The 17629-nt window shown below is 42.4% G+C and overlaps 1 protein-coding gene across 2 annotated transcripts; it reads right to left on the bottom strand.

The window, feature by feature from the left end:
• Positions 1-2701: 2701 nt before the first annotated feature.
• LOC139478999 (calcyphosin-like protein) lies at positions 2702-16398 on the bottom strand. 2 transcript variants are annotated; one of them, XM_071261721.1, is made up of 6 exons: positions 16290-16398; positions 8384-8526; positions 6793-6970; positions 6442-6651; positions 6047-6162; positions 2702-3536 (listed from the first exon to the last, which is right to left on the bottom strand). In XM_071261721.1, the coding sequence occupies exons 2-5, from the start codon at positions 8515-8517 to the stop codon at positions 6061-6063; spliced, it is 624 nt and encodes a 207-aa protein (XP_071117822.1). In that variant the 5' UTR covers positions 8518-8526; positions 16290-16398; the 3' UTR covers positions 2702-3536; positions 6047-6060. The 2 variants fall into 2 exon arrangements, with proteins under 2 accessions (XP_071117822.1, XP_071117823.1); XM_071261722.1 differs by lacking the exon at positions 16290-16398 and adding an exon at positions 11031-11177.
• Between the last annotated feature and the right edge of the window lie 1231 nt (positions 16399-17629).

Genomic DNA, 17629 nt, shown 5'->3' with positions numbered 1-17629 from the left:
ACAAATTTTGTTTTTCAATTTCTTCAACATGTGTGCATAGATTTAATAGCAATATTATTGTTTAATTATTAGATACTTTAGTTATAAAAAAATAAAAAAGCTATACAATTAACTGTTTATATGAAATTACAATGTTTAATATTACACTCCAAAGGAAATACGTATATTTTGCAGTTACATTAACAGCTCTTCCAAAAAACAGTCTGAATGTATGACAAGGAGAAAATTATAATGAACAAGAGAAAACTCTCCTAGTACTCGACTAATAATGTACTACGCGATTAGTTTTCATACACGACTTATACCCGAATATAACTGAATTTTTCCAAAGTTAAGCTTTTTGCTTTGCGTGTATTTGAAGTTGGATGTGTGTGGTCTCGGGGTATAGTGGGTCCTCGGGCACTTGTGTTTACTATGGTGAACTGGTGAAGAGTTTAATTTTCACTTCGATGCAGAAATTCTGCCTCTCTCTCTCTCTCTCTCTCTCTCTCTCTCTCTCTCTCTCTCTCTCTCTCTCTCTCTCTCTCTCTCTCACGCACGTACACCCGCAGGCACATACTACCACATATACCTTTGAAAATGCTTTTCGTTGTAAATGTCAATTAAGTCAATTATGCGTCGATGGCAATGGCAACGTTTGTGTCCTTTGTGTTTATTTATGCATGGAAATGTTGTGTGTATACCTGTCATCGACAACTGCATTTATAACATCCCCCTCCTCAAGTCTTAATACCGCCTTCAATAAACTCAGACAGCACCCGCCCCCACACCCACCCCCACTCCTCCCCCACACACATGTCAAGTCCCTGAACTAGAAGCTGTCGAATAATGGTTATGATAACACTGAAGTATTTCTTAGTCGAGTTCATCTTGTGAAGAGTGGAATTAATCTTTGAAAGCACAACAAATATGCATTAAACGGACAGTTCAATGAACAAATACTAGGAATTGCTATGGGGGAAAAGGTGCCTCTTACTAACGTCACTTTAATTCATGGCTTTGCGACAAAAAAACAAAACCAACAAAAGACAAAAAAACACCAAACAAACTATGGAAAAATTTGTAATAGCAATTTAGCATATTAATGTTATTCTTTCCAATATTTCAATACTGTAGTGAGCAAAGTGAATTTTGGAACAAAATGGAAATTCAATTAATGCCGTGACCATCGACGTATAACACTATTGATTTATGACAGACAGAGATTTTTACCTACGAATGATAAAAGAAAAAAAAAAACCTATATACATGTATTCATGTAAGAAAGACTTGATTTGCCGCAAAAGAAATACGATAGTTGTAATAAATGTGGTGCTTTAATCCCGAATGAGTGACATATAAAAGTCTTTTCAGCTTAGGATGTTTATCAATGATTGCATGCAGTATAGGTGTTGAATACAATGGAGGTCGGCCTATGGTTAAATGTGCCGTGACCGATCATGTCATCATAGCCCAGACGGCGCAGACCCGGACTGGCCTCCAGTTCCTTTCACTGATGAATCGAGATACTGTATGTCTGTTCTTCACAAATCGTTGTGCCCAAGTGTGGCAAGCCAAGGAGAAAGAGACAGGATTCCATAGTAGGTAGGCGCTACTGGGATGACATTCTGGATGTGTACGTGAGACCGTATGATGGTACAATCAGACCGGACTTAATTCTCATGGACCCCATAGTGCCAGGGTCGTTGATGCCTACTTAGAGCAGGAGACCACTGTCCACATGAAGTGCCAGTCCAGGTCACTAGACCCTATCGAGCACATGTCGTACCAGCTGCAGATCGCTCTTTCACGACGCCCTGTCCTTCTATTCCGACAACCCTACAAAGGACACAGGAGCCCGGCAATGGCTCCTACTGAAGAGTGGAACAATCTTCCCTTGGCAACCATCACAGACACTTATTGGGAGCATGAGACGACGGTGCCTGGCTGTGATCACGTGGATCACAATACGCCACTGAGAGTTGTTGTTTTTTGACAGGGAATTTGTTTTTGTGACTTTTCTGACGTTTTAGAAGTTCTGGTCAGACACTCTCATCTTCCGGGTGTTCTGACTGATTGTCGGTAGTCTGTTGTTTGTCACTGCGTGGCACATGACAACGGTTTCATGTTAAGCATGTCTTCACGCAATATTGTCTTTAGCTGTGTCAACACAATTTGAAGTATTAGTTTAAGTGGCGATCCTTAGCAAACTTTGAGTAGTATAGCTGTAATGTTGCCAGGTTGAGAAAACAAAACCTTCACTCACTCTGTCGTTTGATATCAGACGTATTTGCGGTACTCTGGTTTTCCCAGATGTACAGAGACGCGCTGGGGCTGTGGGGAGGGTGAGCAATCGACACGTTCGCACGTAACGGCCAACCGAGAATTGATCACACGAGAGCAACATATTTTGGCTAAACCCGTTTTAATGCCAAGCTCAACCACAAGCCTTCGTGATAAGTGAAGCGGCGTTATAATATTCATACAAAACCTTTCCTCAACATTGATGGGGGATTCAAGCTGGCTTCCATCTTTGCAAAGAATTTGTTTGGGGTTAAAATAGTTGGGTTTTACTTCCTGCATAAATCTATCACAATAGATAGGTAATGGATCCCAGCTATAGATCAAATTCATAAAAAAAACGAAACCGCCACTACTATATATGAAGTACGCGTAGAATTTTTTATTTCATACATACATACAGCGAAAGTTTATTCCCCAGGATAATTACCGCACGTTTCGAAACAAAGCGCAGCACACACGGCAGAAAGATGACAATGTTTTATTTGTATTGAGCAAACTTAAAAAGTACAACAAAAGTCACATACAGGTTTTATGAATGAAATTTACATGCATTAGAAACATTAGAGGAGAAACAGGTCATATCCGCTTTAGTATTCAAAACAAAACATGCGCCGCCTTAACTTGAAAACGTACATAAAATGACAGTGTGGTCAAATGTCGATGGAATTAAACTTAATTCAAGCGAGATACAATGTGTAAACATAGATATGTATAGAATGTTAAAGGGTTCAGGGATATCTGCTTTCCGACTCCCTTGTCTGGTGGTGGTGGCTGGATACTCAAACAGGAACGGACTAACTAACGTTGAATATAGCATACCCCTAGCAGAATTCGTCGCCCGGCCTCATTTCCCCCAAAGAACTATTTATAGCCGGAGATACTCAACAGTATTCCTGTTACCTACTGTGTGAACATTGATGCTGTCCCCCTGGCAAGGTGGTTACCACAGTCCTAATCAGCTGCCCCGATCAACAACTACTGCCTAGTTACAGTGACAAGGAACACGGGCGTCATCTCAACCTTTAGGAATTTACTGACTTCTTTGATAGGAACTGATGATTAAGTTTAAATTTAAACAGATAATTTACAGCCTGGACGTCTTAAAAATAGCAAATGGTGTTCCGACAAGTGGAGACAAGTGGAGACACCCACAAAGGTCAGATAACCAGATTCAGGTTCTTGACTTTTGATGTTCGAATGTTGACCTTGGTGGACATCTTGTGTGACCCACACGGTCCACGTTGTTGTAGAAGCTGAAAAAAATAATACTGATAACATTAACTGAATTGAAATGGAGAAAGCATAAATTCAAATGAAAAGATGTATCAAAAATCACTAAAATACCGTGAAAATAGTTCCGTGATACTATACTCTATGTTCCATATCACACTACTATACTCCATGTCACACTGCTATACTCAATGTCACACTACTATACTCCATGTCGTCACACTACTATACTCTATGTTCCATATCACACTACTTTACTCTATGTTCCATATCACACTACTATACTCAATGTTCCATATCACACTACTTTACTCTATGTTCCATATCACACTACTATACTCTATGTTCCATATCACACTACTTTACTCCATGTCACACTACTATACTCCATGTCACACTACTATACTCTATGTTCCATGTCACACTACTATACTCCATGTCACACTACTATACTCCATGTCACACTACGATACTTCATGTCACACTACTATACTCTGTGTTCCATGTCACACTACTATACTCTATGTTCCATGTCACACTACTATACTCCATGTCACACTACTATACTCTATGTTCCATGTCACACGACTATATTCCATGTCACACTACTATACTCTATGTTCCATATCACACTACTATACTCCATGTCACACTACTATACTCTATGTTCCATATCACACTGCTATACTCTACGTTCTATATCACACTACTACACTCCATGTGACACTACTATACTCCATGTCACACTACTATACTCCATGTGACACTACTATACTTCATGTGACACTACTATACTCCATGTGACACTACTATACTTCATGTGACACTACTATACTCTATGTTCCATATCACACTACTATACTCCATGTCACACTACTTTACTCTATGTTCCATATCACACTACTATACTCCATGTCACACTACTATACTCTATGTTCCATACCACACTACTATACTCCATGTCACACTACTATACTCTATGTTCCATATCACACTACTATACTCTATGTTCCATATCACACTACTATACTCTATGTTCCATATCACACTACTATACTCCATGTCACACTACTATACTCTGTGTTCCATATCACACTACTATACTCTATGTTCCATATCACACTACTATACTCCATGTCACACTACTACACTCCATGTGACACTACTATACTCCATGTCACACTACTATACTCTATGTTCCATGTGACACTACTATACTCCATGTGACACTACTATACTCCATGTGACACTACTATACTCTATGTTCCATATCACACTACTATACTCCATGTCACACTACTATACTCCATGTCACACTACTATACTCTATGTTCCATGTCACACTACTATACTCCATGTCACACTACTATACTCTATGTTCCATATCACACTACTATACTCCATGTCACACTACTATACTCTATGTTCCATATCACACTACTATACTCCATGTCACACTACTATACTCTATGTTCCATGTTACACTACTATACTCCATGTCACACTACTATACTCTATGTTCCATGTCACACTACTATACTCTGTCACACTACTACACTCCATGTGACACTCCTATACTCTATGTTCCATATCACACTACTATACTCCATGTCACACTACTATACTCTATGTTCCATATCACACTACTATACTCCATGTCACACTACTATACTCTATGTTCCATATCACACTACTAAACTCCATGTCACACTACTATACTCCATGTCACACTACTATACTCCATGTCACACTACTATACTCCATGTCACACTACTATACTTCATGTCACACTACTATACTCTGTGTTCCATGTCACACTTCTATACTCTATGTTCCATGTCACACTACTATACTCCATGTCTCACTACTATACTCCATGTCACACTACTATACTTCATGTCACACTACTATACTCTGTGTTCCATGTCACACTTCTATACTCTATGTTCCATGTCACACTGCTATACTCCATGTCTCACTACTATACTCTATGTTCCATGTCACACTACTATACTCCATGTCACACTACTATACTTTATGTTCTATATCACACTACTATACTCCATGTCACACTACTATACTCTATGTTCCATATCACACTACTATACTCTACGTTCTATATCACACTACTATACTCCATGTCACACTACTATAATCTATGTTCCATATCACACAACTATACTCCATGTCTCACTACTATACTCCATGTCTCACTACTATACTCCATATCACACTACTATACTCTACGTTCTATATCACACTACTATACTCCATGTCAAACTACTATACTCTATGTTCTATATCACACTACTATACTCCATGTCACACTACTATACTCTATGTTCCATGTCTCACTACTATACTCCATGTTCCATATCACACTGCTATACTCCATGTCTAAATGAAGCATGCTCCACTCAACAATGATCCCATCCGTATCTCACCTGTCCTGGGGTTGCTAGAGATCACACTGCTATACTCCATGTCTAAATGAAGCGTGCTCCACTCAACAATGATCCCACCCGTATCTCACCTGTCCTGGGGTTGCTAGAGATTCCAGGCATTCCTCATCATAAGGTCAAAGTAGGCATCTTTGTCGATGCTGATGCTCACTCCGCTGTAGTAGTTTATGAATTCCTCTATAGTTACCTATATTTAAAAAAAAAGATCCACATGAGATTTTGAGGGACACTTGACTGATTTGGGATTTTTTTTTGCTGCGACAAAAAGAAGTAACTTTTCTTCAGCTATCAACATGCATATTTCTTCCTATTCTTGTTCCTGTTGATTCTTGTGAATCCTGTGAGTTTCAAGAATGGGGCAAAGGAAGTGATAGAATCTTTTGGGTGGGGTTGGGTGGGATAGAAGAGGTTGGAACTTACATTCATGATTTACCATTTACTACAAAACTAAGTGGATGTCACATACTTTTCCATCTGGGTTATCCTGAATGTCGAAAGTGTCTAAGAATGAGCGTCTGCACTGTGTAGCAGTCCACTCCCCACTCTTGTACTTGGGATGGTGCTTGATGTCGTACTTCTTTACCAGATCCTGGTCCGTCACAACGCCGTCACCGGTCTCGTCCAGCTTTTTGAAGGCCTTCTTCACAAGGTCCATCCGGCTTTCAGACATCGGGCCCTAGAGACAGACGGAGTCAGTGTTTGAACCTACATCCAATGTGAAATTGAACTGATGCAACGACACAAGCTATTCTGTGGACTACAAGAGGTCATGCTTTGTGGGGTCTGTTTGAACAGCACAACAAGAGTTCTCACATACCCGAAGTGCTTTCAAAAATTCCTCATATTCGATAAATCCTGTGGAATCCTTGTCAATTTCGGCAAAGAGTTCCTCCATTTCCTTTTCCTCAAGTTTGATGCCGCGTTCTGTTGCCCCCTTCTTGAACTCCTCCCGGCTCAGATTCCGGTTGCCGTCATCATCGAAAATCTTAAACATCCTGAAAAAGGAGAGGATGCTAGTTGTCAACATGAAGAATGAAAGATGTGTACACAGTCAAGTATCTGCAGTGTACTAATGTTTGTTTACAAAAGCAAAATATTTTAGAATAATTTAGTCTACTGCCTTGCCTATGCAGCATTACAAGGCAGTTACGGCCACAGTTCAGTGTTTACTTCACTCAGTTCTATGTCATTGAGAAGGAACATGTTAGGTACATACATACGTGCCCGGTCATAGCTGTGTGGTCAGTGGTAGGTACATACATACGTCCCCGGTCATAGCTGTGTGGTCAGTGGTAGCTACATACATACCTGCCCAGTCGTAGCTGTGTGGTCAGTGGTAGCTACATACATACGTCCCCGGTCATAGCTGTGTGGTCAGTGGTAGCTACATACATACCTGCCCAGTCATAGCTGTGTGGTCAGTGGTAGGTCCATACATACCTCCCCAGTCGTAGCTGTGTGGTCAGTGGTAGGTACATACATACCTGCCCAGTCGTAGCTGTGTGGTCAGTGGTAGGTACATACATACCTGCCCAGTCGTAGCTGTGTGGTCAGTGGTAGGTCCATACATACCTCCCCAGTCGTAGCTGTGTGGTCAGTGGTAGGTCCATACATACCTCCCCAGTCGTAGCTGTGTGGTCAGTGGTAGCTACATACATACCTGCCCAGTCGTAGCTGTGTGGTCAGTGGTAGGTCCATACATACCTCCCCAGTCGTAGCTGTGTGGTCAGTGGTAGGTCCATACATACCTCCCCAGTCATAGCTGTGTGGTCAGTGGTAGCTACATACATACGTCCCCGGTCATAGCTGTGTGGTCAGTGGTAGGTCCATACATACCTGCCCAGTCGTAGCTGTGTGGTCAGTGGTAGGTACATACATACCTGCCCAGTCGTAGCTGTGTGGTCAGTGGTAGGTACATACATACCTGCCCAGTCGTAGCTGTGTGGTCAGTGGTAGGTCCATACATACCTCCCCAGTCGTAGCTGTGTGGTCAGTGGTAGGTCCATACATACCTGCCCAGTCGTAGCTGTGTGGTCAGTGGTAGCTACATACATACCTGCCCAGTCGTAGCTGTGTGGTCAGTGGTAGGTCCATACATACCTCCCCAGTCGTAGCTGTGTGGTCAGTGGTAGGTCCATACATACCTCCCCAGTCATAGCTGTGTGGTCAGTGGTAGCTACATACATACCTCCCCAGTCGTAGCTGTGTGGTCAGTGGTAGGTCCATACATACCTCCCCAGTCGTAGCTGTGTGGTCAGTGGTAGGTCCATACATACCTGCCCAGTCATAGCTGTGTGGTCAGTGGTAGGTACATACATGCCTCCCCAGTCGTAGCTGTGTGGTCAGTGGTAGGTCCATACATACCTCCCCAGCCATAGCTGTGTGGTCAGTGGTAGGCATGTACATACCTGCCTATACTCTTAATCCCTGCTGTTCCTTTTCTCAAAAAGATCTTGCTTCTGAATCTATCCACGGCAGAACCTGTGGGGTTTGCAATTTCCTTCTGGCAGTGCTGCCTCAAGTCAGCGGGGTTGATGTCCATGACGTCAGTCTGTAACAAGACCAGTCCGGATGTCATAAGACGCTTAGTGCATAATAAAGTATATACAAGTACACATCACCTATCTTCCTAATATATATTCCGACTACCACCGCCATACACCCTATCTGTCATACACACTGATTACCTATCTGTCCTACACCCTGATTACCTGTCTGTCATACACCCTGATTACCTGTCTGTCGTACACACTGATGACCTGTCTGCCATACACCCTGATTACCTGTCTGCCATACACACTGATTACCTGCCCGTCATATACTCTGATTACCCGTCTGTCACACACCCTGATTACCTGTCTGTCACACACCCTGATTACCCGTCTGTCACATACTCTGTTTACCTGTCTGTCACACACCCTGATTACCTGTCTGTCATATACTCTGTTTACCTGTCTGTCATACACCTTGATTACCTGTCTGTTACACACCCTAATTGCCTGTCTGCCATACACCCTGATTACCTGTCTGTCATACACCCTGATCACCTGTCTGTTATACACCTTGATTACCTGTCTGTCACACACCCTGATTACCTGTCTGTCACACACCCTGATTACCTATCCGTCATACACCCTGATTACCTATCCGTCACACACTCTGATTACCTGTCTGTCATACACCCTGATTACCTGTCCGTAAGACACCCTGATTACCTGTCTGTCACACACTCTGATTACCTATCTGTCATACACCCTGATTACCTATCTGCCATACACCCTGATTACCTATCCGTCACACACTCTGATTACCTGTCTGTCATACACCCTGATTACCTGTCCGTAAGACACCCTGATTACCTGTCTGTCACACACTCTGATTACCTATCTGTCACACACTCTGATTACCTATCTGTCATACACCCTGATTACCTGTCCGTCACACACTCTGATTACCTGTCCGTCACACACCCTGATTACCTGTCTGTCACACACCCTGATTACCTATCCGTCATACACCCTGATTACCTGTCCGTCATAGTACCCTGATTACCTGTCCGTCACACACTCTGATTACCTGTCTGTCATACACCCTGATTACCTGTCTGTCACACACTCTGATTACCTGTCTGTCACACACTCTGATTACCTGTCCGTAAGACACCCTGATTACCTGTCTGTCACACACTCTGATTACCTATCTGTCACACACTCTGATTACCTATCTGTCATACACCCTGATTACCTATCTGCCATACACCTCACTGCCTGTCTGTCATACTATAAAATTGCCTATATTATGTCGCCATACCACAACTGAGCAATGTTTGGCGCAGCTATTATGCATGCATGTGGCGTACCCTGAAAAATTTGTTTATAATTCGCAAGAATATCCTTACGATAGTAATCTTCCAAAAGGATAAATTCGTGTTCCCGAGGCGAGTGTGTCCACTATCCTGTATCAAAGCCTAGTTTCAACAAGACTTTCATAAAAAAGGCTAGTGAGCGCTCTTGCCTCGGAAGGATGCGTCAAAATACAACTAGAATCTCGTAAAAATCCTCAAACTTCGGAGTCTGTCCACGTGGAATTAAAAATACATCGCTGTAATCAGAGCCATAATAGTACAGCGAGCGCTGTGAATAGCTTCCATGTCATAATGCCGACTTTTGGTTAAATAAATGTATATATATGTTTATAACATCTTTATTACATCACGATTCTGCGTTTTTATAACTCTGTGAACTGTGAAGATCCGGGGTGGAATAGGTCCTCAGCAACCCATGCTTTCCGTAAAAGGCGACTATGCTTGTAAGAGGAGACCAACTGGATCGGGTGGTCAGGCTCGCTGACTTGGTTGATGCATGTCATCGTAACCCAACTGTGTGCATGATCATGATGTCAATCACTGGATTGTATTTACAGTCGGCCGTCACATAGCTGGAATATTGCTGAGTGCGGCGTTAAACAACAAACACACATTAGATAGAGAGGTGTAAGGGGTTTTAGGAGCTAAGCGTTCTTGTATGTGTACCCCTTACCATTCAGCTCGTAAAATGCCGCATAACCCGCAAGTGGCACATGTGACTCATCACATAGACAAACTGGCATATATTTACACATATATCAGGAAACAATATCGAAGGGGGCATCTCAATAGACTCGCTGCGGACAGTGGACAATATGGACATATATTTCCGTTAGACGAAGTTAGATGAAAGAATATTATTAACTCATTAAAATCAACTAATAAAATGAAAGAATACATATTGACTGTTGATACTAAGCCTATGGCTCGACCAAGTTTGTGTATCGACGTTACTGTCAGATAAGAGATCGACGTAGCGTGTTATTAATGAGAGGGCAGGTAGCAGTGTTTTGCTACCTCCCGCTGGAAACCAATGCATCAGTGGTAAGATGGTATTGTAGCTTTTCGATTCAATTAATTTCTTAACATCTAATGAAGTATTTTCTGCTGTCGTCGACAACAACTAGGAATACAGAAGAAAATTCACAAACAAAAGTGTTTCGTAAACAGGGTAAACAATCACAACTCACCTGGCCCCAGTACTACAACAGAAGTACACCTGTTTAGGTATGGGTAGCGTCTGGAAATCTGATGCAACTGTTTGACAGTGTCCGTGGCGACGGGTGGACCAGTAATCCCGCCCAGCCCAGTCTCACTCCACTGCCTCACGAACTCACTCCACTCGAGCGTAGCCTAATTCCACACGAGAACATCGATCTGAGCCAAGCTGGAAATGTTCTACCTGTAGTGTGTTCCAATCAGCTAACAATAGCATATCGGATCAGTTGCTCAAGTCAGCTACAGGGTCGAGCTTAAAGTTCCCCTCTATTCAGTACGAAACACGCTAAGCGGTCCAATATAGAACAAAGGTTGATATGGATCTGATAGTCCACAGTTGTAAGGTAATAACGGTTTGTTACTGCAGCAGCAGGTTTAACGTCTCAGTGTTGAAGGAGACCCACTGCTCCTGTGATCGACAGGTTCAATAATAGATGCAGTGTAGTCAGATACGAAGGGAATTGTTCAGCGTAAAATTTAGCTGAAGCGCATTGTCTGCCTACATCTTATGAATCGTTTTATAAACTATGTAGAAAAACAACATTCTGTAACGTGACAGAGCAGCTATCTGGGACAGGGTGTGTTTGCGGGGTGAACAAAACTCCCCGCAGCCACACACACAGTGAGGACGACGGAACCCTTCCAGGGAGTTGAAACTATTCCGTACATAAAGTAATCAGTTCAGACACAGGTTCGAAACAACATGTGTGACACTTCGTGCGAACATCTTCATACAGGAATCTAGTCTGCTCACACTTGTTTTATATGTATACGCCTCTGATCAGTTTGAGTGAGAAAATTCAAAAGGTGACATTTAGTAATGTGCACACTTAAACCTAAGCTCGTTTCTCCAAGGAAATTCTCCAAGGAAACTATGTCAGGAATAACACACAGATTTGTTGTATATCTGAACAGACCCTGGTCGTAATGAAGAAAAAGCACGCGTCAAATCTGGCATCTAGCCAAACACTGGAGTTGTAGCAACTTGGATACAAATCACGTACGAAGCTGTTATATAGGTAAAAATACCGTGAGCAAAATGTATTACAATAGGACAAGGTAGGGCAGGTTCAGAACTATAGGTTGCAGTGCAAAACAATATACATCGTTAAACCCACTATCACGCGAAACAGTGTAAAGGACGCACCACACGGAACGAACGCTGCGACAGCGCTGTGCAGTGCAGCGCAGTGTTATATTTTAACCCACATTTGGCCAGCTCTTAATGCTGTAAACTTGTCGATTCTCAAATAAAGACAAAATTTGTTAAAGATATATAGACATTAAGATATCACTAGAATAGACGTAATCTTGCAGATCTTAAAAGTGCTTAGGGATTGGATTTCAATTAATTAAATTGACAAAGTTGTCGATGGCTGTCCAAGAATTATTTGCCATTTCGTCGTCTTTGTAATGATTTGATTCAATGGCATACAGAGACTGACTGACTGATATAGAAGATTTAACGTGCGAATTTTTAGAATTTTTAAATTTGGAATAAATGCCGAGGTGGGTGGAGGAGGGAACTAAGGGAGCCGGGTGAGGTGGGTGAGGCATACAGAGACGGATGTTGCTGTTTTTCAAGTATCAACAATTCTTCATGTATTTGTCATTTCAGTGTGAACACATCGATAGCGGGTAAATCCTTTTGAAGTATCTAATCAGGATGAGCTATAACACTTAACGCGATGACGCTGACATATTGCACAGCGTACATATGGCATTGCTCTAATGAAATTGCCCGGCGGGATTGTGAAAGCAGCATATGTCGACCGTTGTAATGGGGCAGTTTATGGGTTGTGAACATCTCCACAGAGACACCTCATGAATAACTTGGGACTATGCCCCGGTGAGAATTGACTAATGGACCGCGATAAACATCCTATTTGTGCTTCGGATATATTTCCCCTGCATGCTTGACGACACTGGGAAAGAGTGGCGGTTGAGATTTCACTTATATGTTTACACTCTTTGGCATGCTGTGAACTCCATAGTTCGGATGTCTTATCTGCATGTTATCTTATATAACATACAATGCTGCCTGCAAGCTTATTTAATGTTGGCACATACTTGGTTTAAACATATTTTTATTTCAGAACAAATCTGTATCGGTAAACAAGCAAAACTTGCTTATGTAAATACCTCTCCAGGTAATAACTTTACAACAGCGGGTTAGATATAAGATTATATGTAAGATAGTGCTAAACATAAACATACTAAATGCACAAATGAAATATATGAAGCCAATACATATGGTGTCTGTGAAATAAGATAATGCAGTTATCCATTACTACATGCATAAAATTAAGCTACTCGAATCTTTCGCTTTTGACAATGAAATCGTGAACTGATTTAAGAATAGTCATGTTTCTAGAACCGCTAACTAAACTACTGCCATACTTCACTGTTGATGGTGTAGAATTATGATGATTATGAAACAGAAAGCATGTTTAGAAAGCAGAGAACACGTGGCAGAGATATACGTTAGCACTGTCACTAGAACTAAGAACAAGAACACTCGGATGATTAGAGTATATGTTCATTCATACAGAAGGTCCATTCAACCTCTACTTGTACTAGATGTAGGAATCTAAGAATCTGCAATGTGCTCTCTGATAAGTCAACGAAGAAACTATTTCGCATCGTTTCTGGCAATGTGGAGGTGTGAATACATTGTGGACTACTCTTATGACCTGAACTTGTGATCACGTGTATAATCTGACCCTAGATGCTGGAGTTAGGACCTAAACTTGTGATCACGTGTATAATCTGACTCGGGATGCTGGAGTTAGGACCTAGACTTGTGGTCACGTGTATAATCTGACTCGGGATGCTGGAGTTAGGACCTAAACTTGTGATCACGTGTATAATCTGACTCTGGATGCTGGAGTTAGGACCTAGACTTGTGATCACGTGTATAATCTGACTCTGGATGCTGGAGTTAGGACCTAGACTTGTGATCACGTGTATAATCTGACTCGGGATGCTGGAGTTAGGACCTAGACTTGTGATCACGTGTATAATCTGACTCTGGATGCTGGAGTTAGGACCTAGACTTGTGATCACGTGTATAATCTGACTCTGGATGCTGGAGTTAGGACCTAAGCTTGTGGTCACGTGTATAATCTGACTCTGGATGTTGGAGTTAGGACCTAAGCTTGTGGTCACGTGTATAATCTGACTCTGGATGCTGGACTTAGGACATAAGCTTGTGATCACGTGGTTAATCTGACTCTGGATGCTGGACTTAGGACCTAAACTTTTGATCACGTGTATAATCTGACCTAATACTTATACCGAGAAGATGAAAACCAGTCCGCGGACATCAAGCGACATACCGGTGTATACATACATATACTTATACCGAGAAGATGAAAACCTGTCCGCGGACATCAAGCGACATACCCGTGTATACATACATATACTTATACCGAGAAGATGAAAACCTGTCCGCGGACATCAAGCGACATACCCGTGTATACATACATACGACCAAGAGGAACAAGAAACTGCTAGTTTGGACGTCAGTGGTATGATATTTGTTACAACGGTATCCTATGCGTTTGTAATTGCCACCCGCAACTATTTGCCGGAATTATCGACTGGCAACCATGATCCCCGCACCTGGTTCCTTGTCAGCTCCATGTCCAGCTGTGCCGGTGGTGTACACCTACCTGTGGAGACACTCCACCAGTAGCAACAGCGCAACGTGCTATTAATAACTTTGCGCCTCATTACAATATGCAGTTGTAGAAGCACCCGGAAGCTGTCGCGGGGCGTTGGCGTTTAGCCGTAGTCATAGTAACGTCATTCACTTCATAAATAACAGTACTAACAGCGACGGATGTTGCAACAAAATGAGCTGTACTGGGTGACTATAGGTTAGGGTGTGATCGAATATGTGTAATCAGCAACTCACATACACACATTTCGATTATGTGATAGTCAATACGAATATGCCGATGACCTGAATCAATGATACACAAAATGCAGCTATTGAAGTTTGTTCAATTGATCAGTGGTGAGATTTCTGCCGCTTCTGAAATCCAATTACGGGGGAATCAATTTCAGTCACGTGATTTTGTCTCCTTGGAAACGTATGAATACATACTTAAATGGAATCGATAGAATGATAGTTCAATATCAAAGTATTTAAAAACTTAATCAAATTTGTAAACATCATAAAACATGACCAAACACGGCGACCCCATAATGACACCCACAGGATTCAGGCCTAATATACTATGTATGTAACGGGAGACAGTCGAACATAAACTTCAACATGGACGTTTTGGTTGCTATGAAACTGCTAAAGTGTCCTTTTTTTCAACAACTATATATCATTATTCAAAGCAACTGAGACGAATGAAACGGACCCTGGTTCCCTGGTGTGTATTCAAGTATTGACGATAGTCTCAAGTGATAGGAAAATGATTAATCAACTGGCTCGCTCCGTCGTATTCCCCTGGTAATAGCTCCCCGTTCAACTGACCCCGACAACAAGGCACATCTTTCAGTGTAAGCTGCCTGTTACAAAATGAACGTTGTTCGACTGCTAGCTACTTCATATAGTGCTGTCATGTTTCTAAACGGCGTCAACTGTGTGTTGAACGTGAGACGAACCGCAATGAAGGAAATATTAATGCAGGTTGCCAGGCTCTGCACACAACAGGGCGCCCCTCCGTGTCCTATACTATAGACCATCTATATTTCCCTCTGTGCCCCATACTTTAGACCATTTATATTTCCCTCTATGTCCCATACTATAGACCATCTATATTTCCCTCTATGTCCCATACTATAGACCATCTATATTTCCCTCTGTGCCCCATACTTTTGACCATCTATATTTCCCTCTATGCCCCATACTATGAACCTTCCCTTAATATGCCCCTCCTTATCCGAAACTACATACCATCTATATCTCCCCGTCCTATACAATAACCATATTTTTTCATGTAATCTGATCATTATGAACCCATTCACAACATGTAATCTGTACTTCGTGTGATTATTTAATCATATAATTGAACGCGTTAGGTATAAAAAGACAAATGTGCCAGTGTTTATGCTTTGTCATTCATTCGATATCGTTTCGGCAAATAACAGAAATATTTCCTGCCATTTCTTAACTAACACTCCACTCTACAAAAGAAAACACGACTAACGTAGATTTCTGTAACAAATGAAAACATTAAAAAACTAAAGACGCTTAGAGGAAGGTTGCCTACCTTCAGATGTGGAGAGTGTTTAGTCAGGTTGTTGTCAGTATCCAGGTAGCTGAGTGATTGACAGCCGACAGAGGTATAAATTCATCGATGCACCAGCCTCTATACACAGTCCATCTCTCGCAACCAGAGGCATATCGACCGCAGAGATGTCTATCCCGATACGCCAGGCCTTCACGGCACATACTATTTTTACATTCGGAGGATGGAACGCCTGTTGATCAGTGTTTGGTTCCTTAATTTCGTCATTCCATTTTAACTTATCTAAGCAAAGAGATCCCCTCGTTTAGATCACTCATTTTTATTTATACTAACAGTGGTTCAAAAGCTGGGGCAGGCTAAAGTGGTTCAAGCATTGAGGCAAGCTGTTGTGGTTCAAGCACTGAGGCAGGTTGTAGTGGTTCAAGCATTGAGGCAGGTTGTAGTGGTTCAAGCATTGAGGCAGGCTGTTGTGGTTCAAGCACTGGGGCAGGTTGTAGTGGTTCAAGCATTGAGGCAGGCTGTTGTGGTTCAAGCACTGAGGCAGGCTGTTGTGGCTCAAGCACTGAGGCAGGTTGTAGTGGTTCAAGCACTGAGGCAGGTTGTAGTGGTTCAAGCACTGGGGCAGGTTGTAGTGGTTCAAGCATTGAGGCAGGTTGTAGTGGTTCAAGCACTGGGGCAGGTTGTAGTGGTTCAAGCATTGAGGCAGGTTGTAGTGGTTCAAGCATTGAGGCAGGTTGTAGTGGTTCAAGCACTGGGGCAGGTTGTAGTGGTTCAAGCATTGAGGCAGGCTGTTGTGGTTCAAGCACTGGGGCAGGTTGTAGTGGTTCAAGCATTGAGGCAGGCTGTTGTGGTTCAAGCACTGAGGCAGGCTGTTGTGGTTCAAGCACTGAGGCAGGTTGTAGTGGTTCAAGCACTGAGGCAGGTTGTAGTGGTTCAAGCACTGGGGCAGGTTGTAGTGGTTCAAGCACTGAGGCAGGTTGTAGTGGTTCAAGCACTGAGGCAGGTTGTAGTGGTTCAAGCACTGGGGCAGGTTGTAGTGGTTCAAGCATTGAGGTAGGTTGTAGTGGTTCAAGCACTGGGGCAGGTTGTAGTGGTTCAAGCATTGAGGCAGGTTGTAGTGGTTCAAGCATTGAGGCAGGTTGTAGTGGTTCAAGCACTGGGGCAGGTTGTAGTGGTTCAAGCACTGGGGCAGGTTGTAGTGGTTCAAGCATTGAGGCAGGTTGTAGTGGTTCAAGCACTGAGGCAGGCTGTTGTGGTTCAAGCACTGAGGCAGGTTGTAGTGGTTCAAGCACTGAGGCAGGCTGTTGTGGTTCAAGCACTGAGGCAGGTTGTAGTGGTTCAAGCAGTGAGGCAGGCTGTTG

The sequence above is a fragment of the Haliotis cracherodii genome, unplaced genomic scaffold (assembly GCF_022045235.1).
Source record: "Haliotis cracherodii isolate W230 unplaced genomic scaffold, xgHalCrac1.p SCAF_4, whole genome shotgun sequence".
In the NCBI taxonomy this organism is placed as follows: Eukaryota; Metazoa; Mollusca; class Gastropoda; order Lepetellida; family Haliotidae; genus Haliotis; species Haliotis cracherodii.
The sequence above is the reverse complement of the archived record's forward strand: the minus strand, read 5'-3'. Positions and strand labels throughout refer to the sequence as shown.

Bases quoted from the DNA above. Each gene is read 5' to 3' on its own strand.
- LOC139478999 (XM_071261721.1), bottom strand. From the start codon at position 8,517: ATGGACATCAACCCCGCTGACTTGAGGCAGCACTGCCAGAAGGAAATT. The intron at 6,652-6,792 runs GTATGTGAGAAC...GTCTGTCTCTAG, and splicing joins AATTTTTGAAAGCACTTCGG to GGCCCGATGTCTGAAAGCCG. The intron at 6,163-6,441 runs GTATGTGACATC...TTTTAAATATAG, and splicing joins AGGATAACCCAGATGGAAAA to GTAACTATAGAGGAATTCAT.